Below are 20,222 nucleotides of genomic sequence, written 5' to 3' on the forward strand. Positions count from 1 at the left end.
GGTCACGGAGAGCAGCCGGTCCTCCCGGTGCTCGGCCTTGCCCCAGTGATTCCCTTCTGTCCCCAGGTGTCCTGCCGTCCTTGTCCTCGGTGGAGCCCGGTGCCTTTCCGCTTCTCCCCAGTAATCCCCTATTTTGGGCGCTCGCGTGTTATTTTGGGTTTCCCTGCCGGGGCGACCTGCGGCAGTGCCGGTGTCGGGCCGGGGGAGGCGAGAGGAGGGCGGGGGGACGGGGGAGTGGCGGACACGGACCTCACGGTGCCCGTGAGCCGGTGCCATTTGTCTTTCCACCTGAACGCTGTGATTCCCCCCCCGCCCCCCACCACGCCTCCCTCAGGATTATTTTCTGTTATTGGGGCGGCATGAGAGCTCAGAGCTGACCTTCCTTCTCACGGGCCGCGGGGGCCCCGCTCGCATCGCTCCCCGGCCACCAGAGGCTGGAGGTTTTTCCGTCTCCCCATGCCCATGCCCATCCCCATGCCCATGCCCATCCCCATGCTCATGCCCGTGCCCATGCCCATGCCCATCCCCATGCCCACCCGGCGCGCTCCCTCGCCGCTCCTCCCTCTCCTGGCGTGACCTTCCCAACATGGCGGCGCGGCCGCCCCGGCTCCCTCCGCCCGCCGCCGCCGCGAGGGGCCTCCCCGGCCAGGGGCGGTGGCGGCTTCAGCGGGGTCGGGCGGGGGCTGTCAGCGGGGCGGGGACCGTCAGCGGGGCGGGGGCTGTCAGCCGGGCGGGGCGGGGGCTGTCAGCGGGGCGGGGGCTGTCAGCCGGGCCGGGCCGGGGCGGGCCCGGCCGGGAGCGGGCGCGGGGCAGGGCCGGGCAGGGCCGGGCGCTGCGGGGCGGTCCCGGCGCCGCGCTCTCTGACAGGCGCTCGGCCAGCAGACGGCGGCCGTGCCGGGGTGCAGAGCCCGCCGCGCACCCTCCCACCGCCGCAGAGGAGCCGGCAGGGAGACGGCGTCGCCTCGGCGGGGAGACGCGGCGCGAACGGCGCTGGAAAGCCCCGACCGCCCCCGTACCTGTGCCCTCCGGGGGCGGCGAGTGGGTGTAGCCGCCGCCGATCACCTGGGAGCCCGCCCCGCAGCGCCTCCGCCTCCCGTCCTCGCCCGCCCGGGGAAGGCGCCGCTGCGAGCGAGCGAGCGAGCGAGCGAGGGAGGGAGGGAGCTCCGGGCGGCCGCGGGCAGCAGGAGCGAGGCGAGGCCAGGCGAGGCTGCGGCGCCGGTGGGGCTCGCTCGCTGCCGGCAGCCGGGACGAGGCGGGCAGGAGGGGCGGCGGCCCCCGGCCGGCGGCGCCCGCGGAAGGATGAACCCCAATGTCACCTACGCCAGTCGCAAGCGGCGGAAACCTGTGCAGAAAATGTAAGCGGCCCCCGGGCGGGCGGGCGGGCGAGGAGGGGAGAGCGAGCGCCGGGCTCCGGGGGCGCGCCGTCCTGCCGCGGGGCCCGCCGGGGGGCGGAGCGGTGCAGGGGCGCCGGCGGGATTCTTACTACTTTTAGGGTTTACCCTCACCCCGAAAAAAAAGAAGGGAGTGTCGGGGCGCGGAGGGTCGGGGCGGTGGAAGGAGGGAGCGGTGCCGGCGGCGCAGCCGGCTGACCTACATTGGGAGGCATCTGAGGTGACGGCTCCGCGCCGGGCCCCGCTGGGGCTGGGTGCCGGGGCCGGGTGCCGGGGCCGGGTGCCGGGGTGGGGGCCGGGGCCGGGTGCCGGAGTGGGTGCCGCGCTCCCCCGGTGGGGGCCGGCGGCCCGCTCAGGTGTCTCCGCGGGGAACGCAGGGCCAGGAAAGGCTTGGCCGCTTCCCACCGCTCCGGGCCTGCCCGGGAGGGCTGAACCCCCGCCTTGAACCCTCCTCTTGAGTCCTCCGGTACCACATGAGACGCGTTTATTTGTGCAGAGCAAAAGAAATCCAAACCCAAGTGCTGTAGACCAGTTTTGGAAAAAAAAAAAAAAAAAGCAAAAAAAAAAAAAAAAAAGCCTGGCTATATGGTGGCTTTTTGTTTATTAATTTATATTTTTGAAGGTGTGGGAACAGCTTAGTGCTGGAGTAATTTTGTGTGATGCACCTGCTTTATGTTTGTGTCCTGGGTTTTATATGCTTCACTAAAACGTTGCTCTCATGAGAGGGGAATTTTGAGGCTACAGGAGATGCTTAACTTGCACTTTCAACTGAAAGTCAAGAACCTATGGGTCATAAAAAGTAGCAAAGGTAAACCACTGAGTTGCAAGAAAAATAAGTGGAGCTCAAAAAATCCCAGTGCATTTCTGTGGGCTGTTTTTGTAGATGTAAAATAACTACAAGGGCTACAAAAGCATTAAATGAGAGAATGAAAAATATTTGATGAAATCATGTTGTCAATGATATCTTTTTAGATTCACAGTAGGCTACTCAGTCTTGGGGCAAAGGAAATTTGCTTGAGTGCTTGCTTCTTTATGATTGGAATTGTTAGAATGAATGTACATAGCTTGGGGTTTTACCCCGTGAATTGGAAAAAAAAGTCTAAAAATGTAAATATATATACGTTTCATTCTCCTGCTAGAAAATGCATTACTTATGAAAAGACCAGTGCCTGCTTTTTTGACCATTCATTCCCAAATAAAAATATAGAGGTACGCAATTCAATTCACACTGTAGATTTGGATTTTTAGGAATGAAATCAATGTTTGTTTATGAGGAAATGAAATGTATTGGTGGCATTTGTAGCCTACTAATAGTAAAGGCAAATGGTTCTGATTGTGAAAGGGTGAGGTGTTTTGCCTTGCTGGTAAGATCGCTTAATGTCTAGCTTATGATTAAATTTTGGTTAGCCTTGGCTAGAGGATGTGAAACCTTTTTGTTTTACCTTACTGTAGTGTCTATGTAAGTAATCCTTTTCCCTGTATCTTCTTGTTACCTAAGTTGGCTGAACTTCTGTGATTAGTTGAACTTGAAGCTTTATTACTAATGGTAACTATTTATCTATTGAGGGACTTTGCCTTAGGATCAGAGGAAGAAGTTTCTTCTCAAAATAAAAGTATTCTTATTGAAACAGTTTGTTCATCTGTAATTGAAGTGGAGGTAAAACAAAGTGGATTATTAACTCACCTTGCATGGGTTACTGGAAATTATTTTTATGTAAGACATTTATCTTGCTTTTAACACATTTATCATGTTCGTGTGGTTTTCTTGTTTTGTGTTGTTTTGTTTTTTCTCAAATACCTTATGGCCTTTGGTTGCTGCTTCTGTTGGGCCAGCCTTGGAGAACATTGCTAGTGGGTCAGAGGGCTCTGATTTCTCACATAACTACTTACAGACAACACCTTTAGGCCAAAAAAAAGTGAGACATGCAATAAGCTTTTTTTAACTGATTGCAGGAGAGAGGAAAGAGGTACTTGATACTGGCTTATAAAGGTTTGACACTACTGTCATTTTAATCTGTTTGAATTCAATTTTTTCTCCTCTCAGTAGAATTCACAGTTATTAAAAAAAAAAGAGAGAGAGAGAAAAGAAAAAGGTAGAGGTGAAGAAGAATTCTTTTGTAGAAGAATAATATCTGTTGATAGTTCTAATGTTTTGTTAGCCATGTATGTACCTCTTAATGGAGCATAATGGTTAGTAATCTGTGTAGACATCTTATAGAAATGGAAGAAGGTCTTAATATAATGCCATAGTTGCCATGGGAAAAAAATTAAACCGAAGAAATACTTCTTGTTTCAGGTACAAATAACTCATGAAAGACATAGTCATAACTCTATAACAATTTAGGAAACAATTTAAGAAACTTAAGAAATTTAAGAATCCTTACAACTCCCAGTTTTTGCTATGTGTCCTGTAGAGAATTGAATTTGAGAGGGAATCACAGGCTATTTTCTGACTGTGCCAAGTGTCGAAATAATGCCTTTTTGATTCAGTTGGGAATTACAGTATTGCGGCTGAAAAAGAAAAGCAATTGCAAGGCAACATAATAGACAATTGTTCCTGCAATTCATCTTGTTATCTCGTCCTGTAAGGGAAGAGAAAAAAAAGATGCGAAAGACGTGCACTGCAATTGCTTGTAATATGCTACAGAAATCATTTTCTCAATACCTTGGAGTCTTTCAATTTCCTCCCTCTTTAAGGTTTAAACCCTGTGAGTCCCCCTGGTGGCAGCAGGGCTGGGGGATGTTTCACTCCCCACTGAGGCTCGGGGAGCAATGCGTGGCCCCTGTTTTCTGGTTTTGTCTTTTTTCCCAAGGCTTCAACTTCTTTTGCTTATTAAGGGAACTAATATAGTAGCATTGTAATTGGAGGGGAAAAATGCAAGATTTATAGAAGTGGGATTTGCTGCAGATAGATTCTAACGTGAGATGAAAGGTATTATATAAGTACAGCTCTAACTTGCAGTTTTTATGGCTTTCTGCCTATTAGCTCTGATTTGTTTTGTTTTTCTTTTCTTCAGTGTTTGGATAGGAATCGTTTTGTATAACTGGATAAATGTAATAGACAAGGAATGGGGTGGGGATTTCTAAATATTTCATGCTATGCAGAGGCAAAATACATAATGATTTGTTTATATAGTAGACTAAAAGAAAAACATGATAGGTTTTTCTTTGTTATCTTAAATGTATTTGTGCCGTTTGGTACTCCAGAATTTTGACTGATTGATCTTTAGTGATGAGTAGTCCTAGTAGTGTTAGAAAGAGAAGAAACATTTTAATTTAAAAAATTGAAACTATTTATGTGTTCATTCAAGGCAAACAAACAAGAAGTGCCAGAATAAGCTTTCAAAAAGGAAGTTTATCAGAAAAGAAAAATAATCATTGAAATATTTCTTTGTGTAAAGCAGTGTCTGCTACAAAGCAGTTTGCACCTCTTATTTGAAATGGAGGCAGTAAGACTGTTGTAGACATAGAATAAACTTATATATGTATTTGTCAGTCTGGGGGTAGCTGTATATTACATGTAGATTGCTACTTAAGAGTCACTTGTTTTAAGGTTTGTGGGTTATTTTGATTGGTTGGTTTTGGTTAATGTTTCTTGCAAAAGAATACTTTTTAGAAAGAGAATCTGCAGCAAATGGAGGTATATGTATATAAGTAAGGTGGTCAGTAGACAGGAACGTAATTTTTTGTTTCTTTTTTTCCAAGAAATGTTGGCTTGTTATCCTAGAAAGTTTTTAATGAAATAACATGTCAAAATATGTTAAAACTGAGTGCCAAACTTTCATCCTTGATTGGTGTTGTGGATGTTCCTATCACTTTGGTTGAATCCTTCATGCACCAAACCAACCTAAAGTAACTATTTACAACCAGATGGCAAACAGTAGCCCATCAGATGAGTGGCACGCCACTGATTGAGGTTTTTATAGTAAAACAACTTTAACCATTCAGCAGTTTGAATCTTGACTGGTTTCAGTCTCTGCTGAAAGAGCCACTGGAAAGTGTCTCTGCCCCTTTGAGATTGGTTGACAATAACTTTAAGAGGTTGATAGTCTGTAATTTTTATCCATTGTTTCCAAAGAAATCATCAGCTGAATTTTCAGTAATTCTGAAAATTCAGTATGGGAAATAAGAGTAAATGCTTAAAAGTATTTTTTGGTTGCTAAAGTAAATAAAGGTTTTCTAGGATTCTAATACTTGCTTAGTGTCGTAACTGATTTTATATACCTGCCCTCCACTCAATGAAATCCTATGCATAAGAAAAAGATACATTATTGCATGTACTATTAAATATAAGATGAAAAATATTCAAAGCTGAGAAGATTAAATCCATTAGTTAGGTGACTTGTATGTTTTTCCTTATGTCCCTCTTTCCTAAGCAATAAGATAGTTCTGATGAACTAATAATTAGGGGTTTAATTAGGGATTTTTAACAAATTGGTTTTTTAAAAGCACATCTCTATCTCTAGTGTTTTTCTTGCACATTCTTTTATTCTCTAATTTCATTTCACACTTTAGTCTTGTTACCAAGGTATCATGCTTTTCAGTGTTTGATTGTTGGGTTTTCTACTTTTCCCCCAGTGTTTTATGTTGTTATGAACAAAAAAAACTTGTGCTCTCTTTGCATTTTCTTGGAAACTGCAAAAATTTCCCTTTAAAATAATACAAATGAGCATGTAAATATTGAAACTTAATTTGGCCTTTTGATAGTAATTAAGACTCAGGTAACTGTGCACTTTTTAAATATTTATGATTAATGTTTATGAAGGTGCACATGATAAGCATGTGAAGTGAAAAATTCTGACTAAGTATGCGGTAGCAGACCTGTGAAAACAGCACTCAGCTGTTGTTGATGGTGTTGATCCTCTAAAATTGTTAAATCAAAAATTAAGTGTCTTTGATTTTCTTGCAGCTGTTGGGTAACAAAGGTTGTAAAAAAGTCCAGAGGCACTGAGTGCACAGAGACCTCTGGCCTTTGATTGGAGAATTCAGATTTCCTATGAAGGGTACAAGATTAAGAATGGGAAGATCAGCTAAAATACATACCCTCTTTTAGTCTTTTTCTTATTTTTTCTTTTAAATAAAACACAGATTTAATCTTGACATGGCACATAATTTGCCTTGAAGATAATTTTCTGCATTGAAACTGGGCTGTCTTTAGCATCGAGGGTTTATATAAGTGGATGGAAAATGGTTAAATTGCTGCTTTTGCCCCCGGCACTTCTGCCCTTATTCCATTTGTCACTGAAGGATCCATTTTTATATCATGAATTTTAGTTGGGTGGCAAAAGGGAAAATGAGGGATAATCGGCATTTGATTTGGGGGAGAGAATATGGCTTTGCATCTCTGATGCAAATACAGGTAACTTAGTATTCAGAAATGCTTTGAGCTAGCTAAGAGAAATCTTTACAAAGTAAATGTAAAGTAGAAAACCAATCACATCTAACTGACAATCTGATGAGAAGACTGCAAGTTGAACATAGTTTCAACTCCTTGGTCAATTTCCAAGTTTAAAGCAAAGCAGGGGACAGTTGTTAAGATGGAAAAGCCTGTTACTTAGCACTGATTTATTTTGTAAAGTTTGTGTGTTAAATGATTTTTATGGGGTCCTCTGCTTTTCAGAAGCAGCCCACTTTGATTTGATAATAGTTATCTGTTCACTGATTGTTACACAACTGTTACATGCTTAATGTTTGAAATTCATTATTTTGTTTCTACATTTAGAAGCAGTGTAATACATAAAAATATTTAAGAAATACCCTTTAATGTTGCTGCTAGTGTTTGATGTTTTTTAACTTTATTTTTTATGGCTGTATTTAAGTTTTGCTAATCATGTGGCTCATACAAGTTAGTTTTCTGCCAGCATAAGAGAATATGAAGAAAACTTTGCTAAATTATTTAAAGTTCATAATGTTCATTGATGATGCACCTAGGTTTTTTGTCAGGAGAATTGTCCTAATTCTTGATTCAACTGTTTTCCCCACTTTTCAAATGTTTTTAGGCTAAAGCACTACTAATTTACGGTATTTACTCTGCAGCAAGTTTAACTTTATCCATCTGGGAAATAATTCCTGCCGATATATTGTATTTCTGTCTGTTATCAACATTTTGCATTATGGTGCCTTCGCATTTCCAGGCTCCACATAAGGCTCCTTTAATGTGGAAAAGGGCAGTTGCAGTGCTGGGGTCAGGCAGCCAGGCTTAAGTGCAAGTTTTTGACAAGTGACAGTTGAATAAGCAATGGCTGTGAAAAGAAGGGTTTGGATTTAAACTAATAAGAGATGTAATTGAAATGTAAAGTAAAAACAAACGAAAAAATAAATGTTCAGTCTATCAGTACTTATTTGACTAAAAATACAAGATGAAATTACTTTTCTGTATGGTTTACTCTAAGCAGTGGCAAAAACAACTATTGGAACTTTTGCGATTGCTCATCATATAATTGATATAAGGATGACAGTTGGGAGCAGGCTAAGTGAAATACTGAAGAAATTAGCTGCTGAATGTCATTCTGCTCAGTATTTTTGAGTCATGCATCTTGCAGAACCAATATTTCAAGGAGAGAAGCACAAATTGATAACTGCTGTAGATCTCACATAGAACTGCAGTACTGGAAAAGTGACAATGAGTCACTTTAAACTGTTTAATAAAGAAAATAAAATGCACTACGGCTTAGGCAGATATAAATTATTCAGTTTCAGCGTTGGCTTGTAATGACTAGTTGTAATTTAAATGAGTTGGGATTTAAACTTTTTTTCCCAGACTTCCGTGTATGTGGGAGGAGGTGAGTATCCAAGTATCTGGAATTGGAGCTCAGGGTGGATATGAATGGAAAATAGCAAGTTTACAAAAACTTCATTATGTGAATCATAACACAAAGCTTTTAAAAATGTTCGTTGTACTGTACAAAGATATACTTTTGCCATGCTGTACTCAAATGAAATGCCTTCAGCTGAGAGATGACTTAAAGGATGAGCTCCCAGTGTTTGCTGCAAAGGTTTTACAGGCTGGCTGAGCTAGATCCCATGGCTTTTAGTATAGTTTTGGATGCCTAGCAAGTTACTAAAACTTTTGTTGTATTCAATTAATAGTGACCTCTTCTGAACTGATAAAACTTAAGGATATCTCTGAGAAATGGTTACTGAAGTGAAGAAAGTGTACTGTCGAATTTATTTGTAGATAAATATTACTAAAAGTTTTTGGTCTATTTGGAATACTAACATTTGGAAGAATTCAAGTGACATTTGACTGAAAACATAGGAATCTCAAAGGTTTCAAATATTCATTCAAAAGTTCAAATAGGTGTAGCTCAAACTGCTTCATTTAGAAACTTGTGTTGGAGGGGAGATTAGGCCATTTTAGGGTGGGTTTTTTTTTCAATAGGAAACAAAGTAACTTGGGAAAACATTTTGGTTGTTTGAAACAATATGTAACATTAGCTTGGCAAATATTTGCCTTCATTTTGGAAAGGAACTGGCATTTATGTTGTGTTTGTTTTTCTGCCACAGTGTAAAGCCATCCCCAGCTGAAGGAGTCAAGTCCAACCCATCCAAGAGACACAGGGACCGCCTGAATGCGGAGCTGGACCGCTTGGCGAGCCTGCTGCCTTTCCCTCAGGATGTCATCGCCAAATTGGATAAGCTGTCTGTGCTTAGGCTTAGTGTCAGTTACCTGAGAGCTAAAAGTTTTTTTGACGGTAAGCATTGGGAATTTATTTGGGTTTGAACTGCTTGTAAAATTCAGTTTATACTTGATGTTGATTTCAGCTGGTTAAGTACTTAAAACTGTTAAATTTATCTGTATTTTAATGGAACCTCCAGTTGCTTGAATATATACAATGTAACTGTGTAAAGTAAGCTTTCCACTTTCTTGAAACCAAATGTAACTACTTGTATTTCACTTAGGTCGCCAGTCATTCAAAGCTTTGCATTTGGAAGTAATATTGCCCTTAATGAGTCCTCCAATCCTTTTCATCAGACTGTCAAAGATACCCAAGAGATTTCTCTTTTCCCCCTCTGAAAATTGCCTTAATAAAACTATTACTGTTTCAAAATATGTCCTATGACTTCCCATCCAGCTGTATTTTGCCTAATGATGCATCAAAAAGGACTTTGCTTTGATAATGAAGTAATTGATAGTGCCCCTTCCTACACTTTAATGCAAAGGTGACTTGTAAAGAATAGAGACAAAATCTTTCCTATGTCCAAGCCCTGATTAATGCAGGACATGAGGCATTAACACGACAGCTGAGGTTCTCCAGTTATGTGGGCAGGTGTGCACTGACCCTAGTTCTGGCAAAGGTAATACAGCAGCACTCAGGGTATTCATGGGGTCAGAAGTGTGTGTCCTTGGTCACCTCTGAGCTGGCCAAGGAGTCGTGTCCCTCTCTCTCCTTCTCTACCTGAGCTGCTCTGTAGGGTGAGATGCACTGGTTAGCTTCATGCCAGTTTCTTCAAAGGCAGGGATAGTCTGATCCTATTCATTGCAGGAATAAAGCAAGAAGCTTGTATTTAATTAATTGTCTTTTTCTTTTAGTAGTCCTTGAGATTTTACAGTTATTATATTGAAGATGAAGTCTAATTGATCAGCTGTGGCTAAAGATTCTCAATTGCAATGGAGTTGATATTAAATTTCAAGTTGTTTTTAAACTTTCTTCAACCTCTTAAAATAACCTCTGTCCTTATCAGTTTAAGAATCTCTTAGCCCCCAAAACATGATGAAAGGATTCAAGAAATCTATCTAAAATAGTTCCACTTTTTCCTGCAGGAACACAGAATGTTTATTTTCATTTATTGTGTCAACTGGCTTCAGTTTTAGTGCTTATGAATTTATATTCTGTTTTATTGCTTGAAGAATATATCCAAGTGTCTTGATTTCTGTGCTTGCTCAGGACAATTCTTAGTATGAAGTCTAAGCTCTAAGGCTAGAGCTGGCCAAATATTTCTAGCAGTGCTTTTTTCAAATGCAAATATTTTCTACCATCAAATGAGAATTCTCTTGACACCTCAGTTTCATGAAAATCTTTGCAAGATGGGTAGACGGCTGTAAAAGAAATTATTTTGCTATTCTCTGTTCCCTTGGTAGATTGAAGAAGTTCTAGTCTCAATGAAATGTGGTTTTTTATGGTTGTTTTAATTATGTTTTCTTAAATAATTCCAAGATTGTAAGTTTTTTGTCTTACTTGAGATGAGGTGAAAATAATTTCTCATCTCAATTTCTTGTGCAATGCAACTGGCTTGTTTTTTATTCTTCCTGCCCTTTCCCCCCAAATTGCACTTGAAGGTCCTGGAGTAAAGTTTAAAGTTGTGATTTAGAGTTAAGGCTATGGTTTCTCTATAGGGAAAAAAATAAATGATACTTTCAGTAGAAGTTGTCTTAACAGGTTTATTTAGCAGAAAAAGTCTTTTTGCTACTTCTTTTCAGGCCTTTGTGTAGTAGGATTACATATTAGGTTAGTATCAATCTCCATCAGAAGGTATTTGAAGACTAACATTGATGGCTTAATTGAAGATAAACAAAGTAACCAATTTATGACTGAAAGACAGAAGACTGAAAATTAGGTCTTTAAACTGTTTTAGTTGTCTTAAATAACATGGAATCTATTTCAGTTAAATTCACCTTCCAAAAGAAAAATTAGTACTTTGAAGAACGGAATTAGCAAAAAAACTCTGAAAAGCCCTAGGTTTGGTTTTCATGCTCTGTGGAGGGCTTCTCAGAAAGGTTCTTTTGAAAGAGTGTTTTGTGTCATTGGATATATGCGGAAAGCCCTGTAAAATAAATCTGACAAATGCAAGAGGGAGCACTGATTGTCACCTTGAGTGCCTAGACCGAGCCAACGCTCCACTTTATTAACGCAGCATGCTGAAGTAAAGGGAAACGCTCAATGAATAACAGGATGCAAATGGGGGGTGTGTAAATTCCTGCGGAAAGTAAAATATAAACGCGTAATCATATGATCTTGCTTGAAAGGAAACCCAAGTTTTTGCTGTAACAATAGATATTTTTTTCAGAGAAAACACTTGCATTTTTCCAAGTTTAAATAACTTAAAGTAAATGTCTGTTTTCTGAAGGCGGAAATCTGGGGGGAGAAAAAGAACTGTTTCGTGAAAGACATCTCAGAACGTTTCATCAATTTGAATAAATGTGCCTTACTTAAATGTCTGTAAGGCTTTTTTGGTATTACAAAAAAGCTAAGTATATACACATACACACACACACACACACATATATATATATATATATATATATATGTATAAATAGAAGAACACCTGCCAAAGAACATCTTCACTTGACCCTAGTTATTAAGATGGTAGAGTGGTACAGAATGTTCTCTGGAGCTAGAGAAGGGTGAGTTTATCTGTAGGGTCTACTGAAATACGGTAGACCCCTGCATGCTCGCCACATTTCAGGTTGTACGAAATAGGTCTATGCATTTTACTGTTCCACAACCTCAAAAGATCTTAGTGTTGGTGACTGTATTCTGTTAAGCAGTTGCTTTTGATTGCTGTGTTTTGTTAATGAAGTTATTGTGCTGCTAAGTGACATTTACGTACACTGTAGTTTAGTGTGATCAGGTTAGTCTTGAGTCCACATGATGTCAGCAGACTTTCTGTATGCCCGTGTCAGGTACTCTGGCATGCTTTTCTATGTACAAATTTGACCTTGACTCAAGAAAGAAACTGTAGTGGATTAAAATAGTGAGGCTCAAGTCTGTTTCTTTATAAAGTCTTGTGTGGCAAATTAATGCTAAAAAGTGTTTTAGGGTGGTGTCACTTTTCAACTATGCACTTCTGCCTCCTGTTCTGAAGTGGATTAGCAGTCCTCAAAGTCAAGCAGGTTAGCTTAAATCACCACTGGAGTGTTTATTTTGTGCATGTAAGATACTTTCTGAAAGTGGCTTAAGGCAAGCTTTTTATTTTTAAGAGATTAGGATGAATCAGGCAGGTGTCTGCTGACAATCAGTAAAGACTTTGTACCTTTGTATGTTGTCTGCTATTATTTCAGTTCATTTAGCTGTTAAGTGCCCGTGTATATGTGCATTCAGCAGTGAGAAATATAAAGTAGAATGTGGGACAACAGCTCTTTGTATGGATGGAGGTTAGTGTGAGCTCAGCATCTGGAGCACAACTGGACAGTTATTTAGGCATAGGCTTTGTTCCCCATGCATACTAAAGGAAAAAGCCCTTTTGCCTCTATCTTTGGTCCTTACATGATTAATTGATAGTCACTTAAACACTTTACTGTGGTAAAGAAAAGCATTCATAATTGTTCTTGGGATTTTGATGAAACAGATTAAAGGGTTAAAAGTAGCGTTTATATGACTGGTCACTTTTTTAATGTTAGTGGCATGATTTTTCTTTTTAAAGGTGTACTGAAAATAAAGGAGAGGCTTGCAGAATCTAAAATGAAGTAGCTGTATTATGTGTGCATATCAATACATTAGAAACAATTCAGCATGTTGCTTATTAATTGTCCTTTCATCTATTTCACTAAGAATTCCTGTGGTTTAAAGTATGCGGGGTTTTATCCCCCTCTTGCTTATTGGGCAGTATTCTGCATTTATAGAAGAAAGTTTCCGCTCAAAATTAGTTTAGAATTGGTTTCTTATGTGGGATGCTAGTGATTCTGGCAAGCACAGCAATAACAAAATAATTAAGATTTTCTTTTTCCACGAAGTTTGCATTGCCTTTTTTCTTTAACTTTGTAATAGAATTAACACACATTCCTTGGCGTCGTATGGCTTAAATTTGCAGTGCAGCCATTGTCATCACATAAAATATATTTTTTCATAATATGTTTTTCCTGTCATGCCCACTGTTCTATCATACTGTGTGCTGGAGAGAACAGACTGCATGTGGTTCCTGTTCTGGAGAGTATGGCTGAGATGTGAAAATGGGAAAGACAGGCAAAGTGGGAGACAATGCATTTATTGTGTCACGCTAAGAAGGGCAGCTATCCACTCTAGCAGATATAGATAGCCTTTCTGCCAAGTGTCAGGTGGCAGTCTGGAACAGAGACCTGAAAGTACAAAAATTATTAAAACACAGCCCAGTAAGACCAGGATAATACAGTAGCTCTGTCCTAAGATGATTTTATTTTAGACAGTTATCATTTTTGCCTGCCATGTCTGTCTAATGCAGTTTTCCTTGTGTATTTTTTGCAAATGTGACTTCCCTTTCATGTTACCTCCTTTCCCTGCTCCTGTTGCTGCATAGCTAGATATTTGACCTTCACACCAGGAAAAGCAAAAGCCCTGTAGAGCAGTGGAGTTAGGCTGCACTTACTGCTTTTGGGTGTTTATGTGGATGCTGCGTTGGAATTTGCTGTTGCCGACAGCTTCTAGTGGGCCTGGCTAGTATTGCTTGATTCATGATTGTCTTGAGCTGTTTTTCTACACCCAAGGTAGCAAATACCCCGCATAGTTTGATTGTTCTCTAATTATCTTTTCTGTATCTGGTGTTTCATACCATGCACATGAGTTAATTTTCACAATTTTGAATGAAATTCTGTGAATCTTTTCTGAGAGTTGGACGAAAAAAAAATAGTTGGGAAAAAAACTCCATCCCAAACAAACCAACTCTGTTTCCTTTTGTACTGTCTTTCCCCCAGCACAAATCCGAAATTAATATAAAATGCAAACCTTGGAATTGTATAGTTATTTCAGTATCAGACTACCATACCATTCAAATAATTTCCTAATCCATGCTTACTCTTTCACTGCTTGTTTCCTTTATTTATTTTTTTTTCCTCCAAACCTCCCCCCTTGCCCCCAATCCCCTGAGATTCACACTGACCATTTGGGACTGTCTGCTACAGACTATTTTAGCCTGTATTTTACGTAACAGACGATAAGTAGGGATTTAAGCTTTGAAGTCCTAATTTCTGATCTTCAAAAATGATGATTAAAGCCATGTAGCTGTGACATCACTCTAAATCTCAAAATGTGTATGTTTCCACAGTCTTAGCTTTTATTTTTAGGAGTGCTGTGTCACTAAGCAGCTGGGTAGCTCTGTACCCCAATGGATTGATGCAATTTAATATAACCCAAACCGAACATCTAAAATTGAAAATTCTGTTTATATTACAAAGTAAGAACTTAAAATGCTAATGTATTTCTAGTATAAGAGGAAAAGCCAAGTACAAATGGTAACAGTTAATGTGTTCTTTGGATTTTTTCCTGTTACGTTCTGGTATTTCAGTGATTGATGTTAATCATTGTTAGAACTGCCTTTGCAAGAAAGAGAAATGAAAGGTTACCTCTTCTTCTCTGCCCTATGTGTATTATTTAATCAAAAGCATATGAAGAGTAAGCCTAGGAGCCTCTTATATTCCACGAAGCTGTTGTAGAATTTCTTGCAAACCCTGTCTCCCAGTATGCAGGGCATTTGTTTTTTCTCTGTAGGCTTTGTTATAGGGAGATTAGTTTTAAGCATACTGTTCTGGGCTTTGCTCTGGATTGCTGACTCTTGTTTGCAAGATCAGAGCCTAAAATATTATTTATCCTGTTCTAATGACATCAGTGTTCTGGAGATTAACACCTTTGTATGATGTTCAGACCTAGAACAGGTAGCAAGCTAAAAAGCCTAGCCTCGGGAAGTACCACTGCTTCTCTGGCCTTGTGTATTCCAAGTCTTGTAATCTTTGCTAACCTTATTGCTGTACTTTAGCACCTAAAGAGATCATGTGATTTGTAGCTTTTTTGTTTTGTTATACAAATCACCACAACTGTTGCTCCCTCCTCCAATGACAGTTTGAGTGGAGAATTATAACAAGAGCTTGCACTGGGCTCTCAACATCTGTCTTCCATGGGCTTCATGATTCATCCATCTGAATTTGTAGAAGTATGGTTTGCTTAACTGTGACCTTAGAAATATGTCCTAGTTATTTAAGGCTTCAGTATGAATTCACGTTAAAATTGTGTACAAATAATCTACTTATACTGGAATATTTTTTGCTGCTGTCTTTGCTGTCTATGACTCAGCAGTTTTTCTCCTATGTGTTCTTGCCAAGGGGAGAAATGCCCTAGTTTTGCCTTATCAGAATACAGATAAAATCAAACAGGAAATAAGACTTGTGTGATTGAGCTCTGTAGATGTTTACAGTTCTAGCCAGTTATAACACTGTTTGTTTTTCCTGAGTAAACAAAACTTCATCTCTGTTAAAACAGTCTCTGCTGGGTGCATGCTTTCATAAACTACTTACTTAAAGAATGATTGCTTTGTGAATTGTCTTGGAGATTCAGCTAGATAACTAGAAGCTAATTCTATTTACCAGAGCTTGGTCATTGTAATTTTTTAATTCATTAGTTGCCTCTTTTTAAAGAGGTAGAAAATAATGAATTTCAAATGTGTTCTTCAAAGTTTCAAGTAATGTATTGATAAATGTTTCCTGGGAAAAGTCTCTTGGGAGTTCCTGCTCATCGGTGCTGTGTCCAATCTGTATGTTTAACAAGGTATTATGTTAATGATAAAACTTAACCATAGTTACTCTAGAAACTTAAATGAACTAAACTGTAATAACTGGAATGAATAGTTATCTGAGACTGCCTTAAGAAAATGTAGATTTGCTGCCTGCCAGCTGTGAACATTAAAGGGGACCTACAAATAGGAATTAGTTGCCCTTAGTGATGCATGCTAAACTCTGTTTTTAATTGAACAAAGAGATGCTCATTTTTTTCCACTGAATAATTGCCTCTTGAAATTCAACCCATGTGCCTTTTGAATTGCACAGTGCTGCACACTTTATGCATGGCCTTGTAGAACATCTAATATGCTGAAATATATACCTACTTGGCCCCTCAAGACAAATTCTAACTGATTGTATAAAGCAGGGATTATTGGAGTAAGTCCACTGCCTGACTGGTCAAATAGTCTGACTTCCCCATCAAACTCTGTTTTCAGCAGTACAGTTCCTGTGGGCCACCAGAAGACACTAGCTTTGTGAGTGAATTCCCCTTTTCCTCTTGGTGTCTCCATCTGAGCTACAAACTGAAGGATGGTGTCTCTCCTTTATTGAGTTTTTTCTTTATGCCAGATTTTTTAGTATGCTGTATTTTACTTATTTGGAGGGAAAAAATAAGGGTAGCCCCCAGTTTCCTCCATGCTGATGCCATTTGTTGTGTGGTTTGCTTTTACTAGACAATGATAAGAGACATGCCTAGAACAAAACAAAGTGTCTTTCTTGCTTGTCCTGACAGCTGCTCTGATTTTGCTTTGATACTGTCATGCTCTATATGGTGCTATATGTAATATCTTACCAGAGACTGTTGATTTGATTGCATTAAAGGATGTTGAAATGCATCTGGTCTCATACAGCACATTGATAATGAAGGCTTTTGTTAATATGGTTTCTTGACCTAGTTAAAGGGAAATTTGTAGACAGGAAGTCTATTAATAGGTCAGATGATCAGTTACTTAATTGTGTAGTTTGTAGCTGATCCTTAAGAAGGATAGCAATGAATTCCTGGTCAGTATGTCATCAGCTGGCATAAATGCTAATGAGCTATACCTAGTCATGTAGAAGGGAAAAAAGTTCCCCCTCTTCACACACCCCATCATCATTTGAAGGTAAAACTCAAGGCTTAATGCAGAAAGGGTTTGAGCCCCATGACTAAGAGTTTTTAGGAATGTATTAGCCTATGTGTTTCTGAAGTGTCCCCCTTCCCTGTGTCTTGATCTATATTAGCTGACTGTAAACCCTGTGTAGGAGCCCCTGCAATCAATTACCTTCAGCATTAGGAGCATCAACTACACTGAATCCCTCAGTGCTTCTTGTAACATGGCTGTGCTGCTGTGAAACAGCTACTGTCTTAGGTGAAGAAATTCTTTCTCAGCTTTTATCTGGTGGTAATACTTGTCTCATTTATAGGCAATGGGCAAATCATGCCTGACAAACAAGCTGCCTTTTATGAAAGGCACCTGGTTTTGCGGATAGCAGGAGAGCAGTTAATGCTGTTTCCCTTGAGTTTTATGGCATCTTCAGTTGTTTTTGTATCACCAAGCTGGTGAGTTAACATCTCTGGAGAATCTCTCCAGTTCTGTCCCAAGCAATCCATTCCACTTCCCCCTGTGCAGTACAACTGAGGTCTCACTGTCATCTCAATGGCAACCTGTGAAGTTCAGGGGTGACTGGGAGTTTCTGCAAAGAAGAAGGAAGGAATCATCTTTCAGACCGAGGACATGCATGTGGCTTTTTACAAGATAAGCCCATGGGCTCTGGCACTGAAATAAGCTGAGAGTAACTCCCATATCCCAAGTAGAGAAAAGACATTCTTGGTCTGGAAAGGAAGCAATCCTCCAAAAGCCCACTCGATTACCTTGCCATAATTCAATCATTTCAGAAAGCCTTCTGCTAAATTGCTGAGAAATTATGAATGGGGTTTAAATACAACTTCATCTCTTTTGGTGAAATGTTTTCCTCCCTCAATTTAAATAAGAGATATTTCTGTTAGAAAGTGCTTATTCATTACTATTTTTATATAGCAGGGGTTGGAAGGGAATGGTCATGTAAAGAAACTTTCCAAACCCACTTCCATGCCCTTTTAATGCAGTAGGTGCAAAACTCAACATTATTGCCTTTTACTAGTAGAACTGTCCTCTTTCATGTATAGAATATAATTGACAGTTTCCACTTTTTCAGTTAAAACAGTAGAGAAATTCCCCAGGCAAAAATCCTATAAAGTTGCTGTTGAGCCATCAGTTCAGTGGAGATAAAGTTAAGGCATTTTTTCAGTAGAAAAGAGAAAAAAAGAGAAAAAAAGGAATTTGAATTAATGTTTGAGTACCAGGTCCAAATTTCTGTGAGTTCCCTAATGAAACTGATGGATAAGGAAATAAATGGGAACTGCAAAGGGAATTTAAAAACCATGTTTGATTCCTAGGCTTTATAATAAAAAATAATACTGATGTATAAAAAGAAACAGTTATTTCAATATGATCTTTTTTCTTAACCAGAGGGTTTAACCATTTCAGATTTAGTGACTTATTAAAAAAAAAAAAAAAGAAATCTGTGGTATAGCTGTCATTTTCTAGTTGCTGTTAACCTACTGTCTTTCTTACAGACAAAAGCCTAACAAATGGCAGTTTAAACAATATGTAATATTTGATTAACTTTTGCTTTGTTCTAACATATTGAAAAATTGTCATAGGAGGAGAAAACTGATTTTAGGAACCAAAGACTCAGAAGTAGGAAACTGTTAATCTAGGTTCAACTTCCTGTAGATCTCATTCCACAAGGAATTAAATTACTTCACTTTCTTCTTTTTGTTTTTCATGCCTCACCTCAAAAAAATTAGGAAGCCTCTTTTCTTCCCCTTTTTGTGGCTAAAGCAGTATCACATTAATGGATCTGATGATAAGTTGCAATTTACCACCATGCATCTCTTGCTGACCTTTTTTTTCTGAGGAAACAAAGATGATGTACCAAGAAGCAACTGAATGGGAAATAGCTCAGAAGAAATGTGTGTATGCCAGGATATGGGTTTGGTGATTCAGCAGGTGACTGTCATCTCTGTGATAGTTCGGGGACAAGAGTTCATTGCCTCTAAGTCTTGAAACCACAAGCAGTATACAGTTTGGTATGTGGTTGTTAAGCTTCAAAGCCCAAGTGAGAGATTACAAATTTGAACAATTGTATGTTTCCTGAGATTTACTTTTCTGTTTCTGAGTACAGGATAAAAGCAAAAGTGAAGTTTTATTCATTATGTGTGTTTAAAAATAAAATATGAACTAAAATTTTATCAGGTGACTAGGTGCAACTGGCTAATCATAAAAACACTGCACACTAATTGCTGTTCTGCTGCATTATACGTGCCATATGCAATCATTCTTGAGGCTTGTTTTTTTCTCAACTCTGCTTTGAGGAGAACTACCACTGATGCATTAGAAGCTTAGAAATTCCCACCCACCTTTGACCCTCTGACAAAGACATAATAGTCTATTCATGATCCTGTAACCTTCTGCGCACTTCTTGCTCTCAAAAATGGCAAACTGCCTTTCAGCTCCCATATAAATCTCATTTTGGCTTTTACATTCTCTCAGTCTGGGAGCTCGATGGGGGTATTTTTAGCAAAATGCACACACATGCTTTTAGGCTTTAAGTGAAAGCCTATTGCATAGTTGTTGCAACTACTTATGACTCCATTTTTATTTTTCTATTCTTTTTTATTTTGTTTTCGTTCTCACCCCCAAATCAGGAGCAGTGGCTCCTAATGCATAGCATAGTTTGGGAACATCTGCTATAGGAAGTGCAACTGTTTGTGTGAGCAAGGAGTTGAGTCTTCCAAATGCAGTGACTGAACTTTCATTTTTGTAGGCTCCTGCATGTTGACTTAGTGTGGTGTTTCTGGACTGATTAATTATGCTGTGAAATAAGTTCAATATCAGTCACTTAAGGAAAAAAATACACAACTTGGTTGTTGGTTTTACCTTCTACTTAAGAAAACAGGATTGTGTTAAGTACCACTTTGTAGCAACTGAGGATGTGTCCCCTATTTAAGGGAGACTACCGCATAAACACTTAACATTCCACACTTAATAATGCTGTTAACTCTTTCTCTAAAAAGCAACACTAAAAAGACTAAAAGCATATAAAAACCCGAGTTCAGCTACTTGTGTAGCAGAGCTTGGGTTGGTTTTAATCGGTGTTGTGAGCAATTCAGTGGTGTATAATGGTTTTTCAGATCTTTAACAGCAGATGTATATTTTTAATCTTTTAATGGTCTTAGGAGAAACACCAGTCCAGTTCAACAAGCAGTTTAGGGCTTTCTGAGCTACATTTTGGGAATGGCTCAAAAGAAATTATACTGTGAAAGTTGAGGAAAATCATCCCATACA

General features: G+C 39.8%; 1 protein-coding gene across 2 annotated transcripts in view; it reads left to right on the forward strand.

The window, feature by feature from the left end:
• The first annotated feature begins 1,228 nt into the window (after positions 1 to 1,228).
• Positions 1,229 to 20,222, forward strand: part of AHR (aryl hydrocarbon receptor) — a 63,105-nt gene continuing 44,111 nt past the window's right edge. The window contains exons 1-2 of one of the 2 annotated variants that reach the window (XM_083867963.1): positions 1,229 to 1,355; positions 8,898 to 9,085. In XM_083867963.1, coding sequence (XP_083724089.1) covers positions 1,300 to 1,355; positions 8,898 to 9,085 — 244 coding nt within the window. In that variant the 5' untranslated portion in view covers positions 1,229 to 1,299. Of the gene's footprint in view, positions 1,356 to 8,897; positions 9,086 to 15,138; positions 15,231 to 20,222 lie in introns of those variants that run through there. The other variant, XM_083867964.1, reaches the window with a different exon arrangement.

Source organism: Zosterops lateralis, assembly GCF_965231275.1.
Source record: "Zosterops lateralis genome assembly, chromosome: 1".
NCBI classification, from domain to species: domain Eukaryota; kingdom Metazoa; phylum Chordata; class Aves; order Passeriformes; family Zosteropidae; genus Zosterops; species Zosterops lateralis.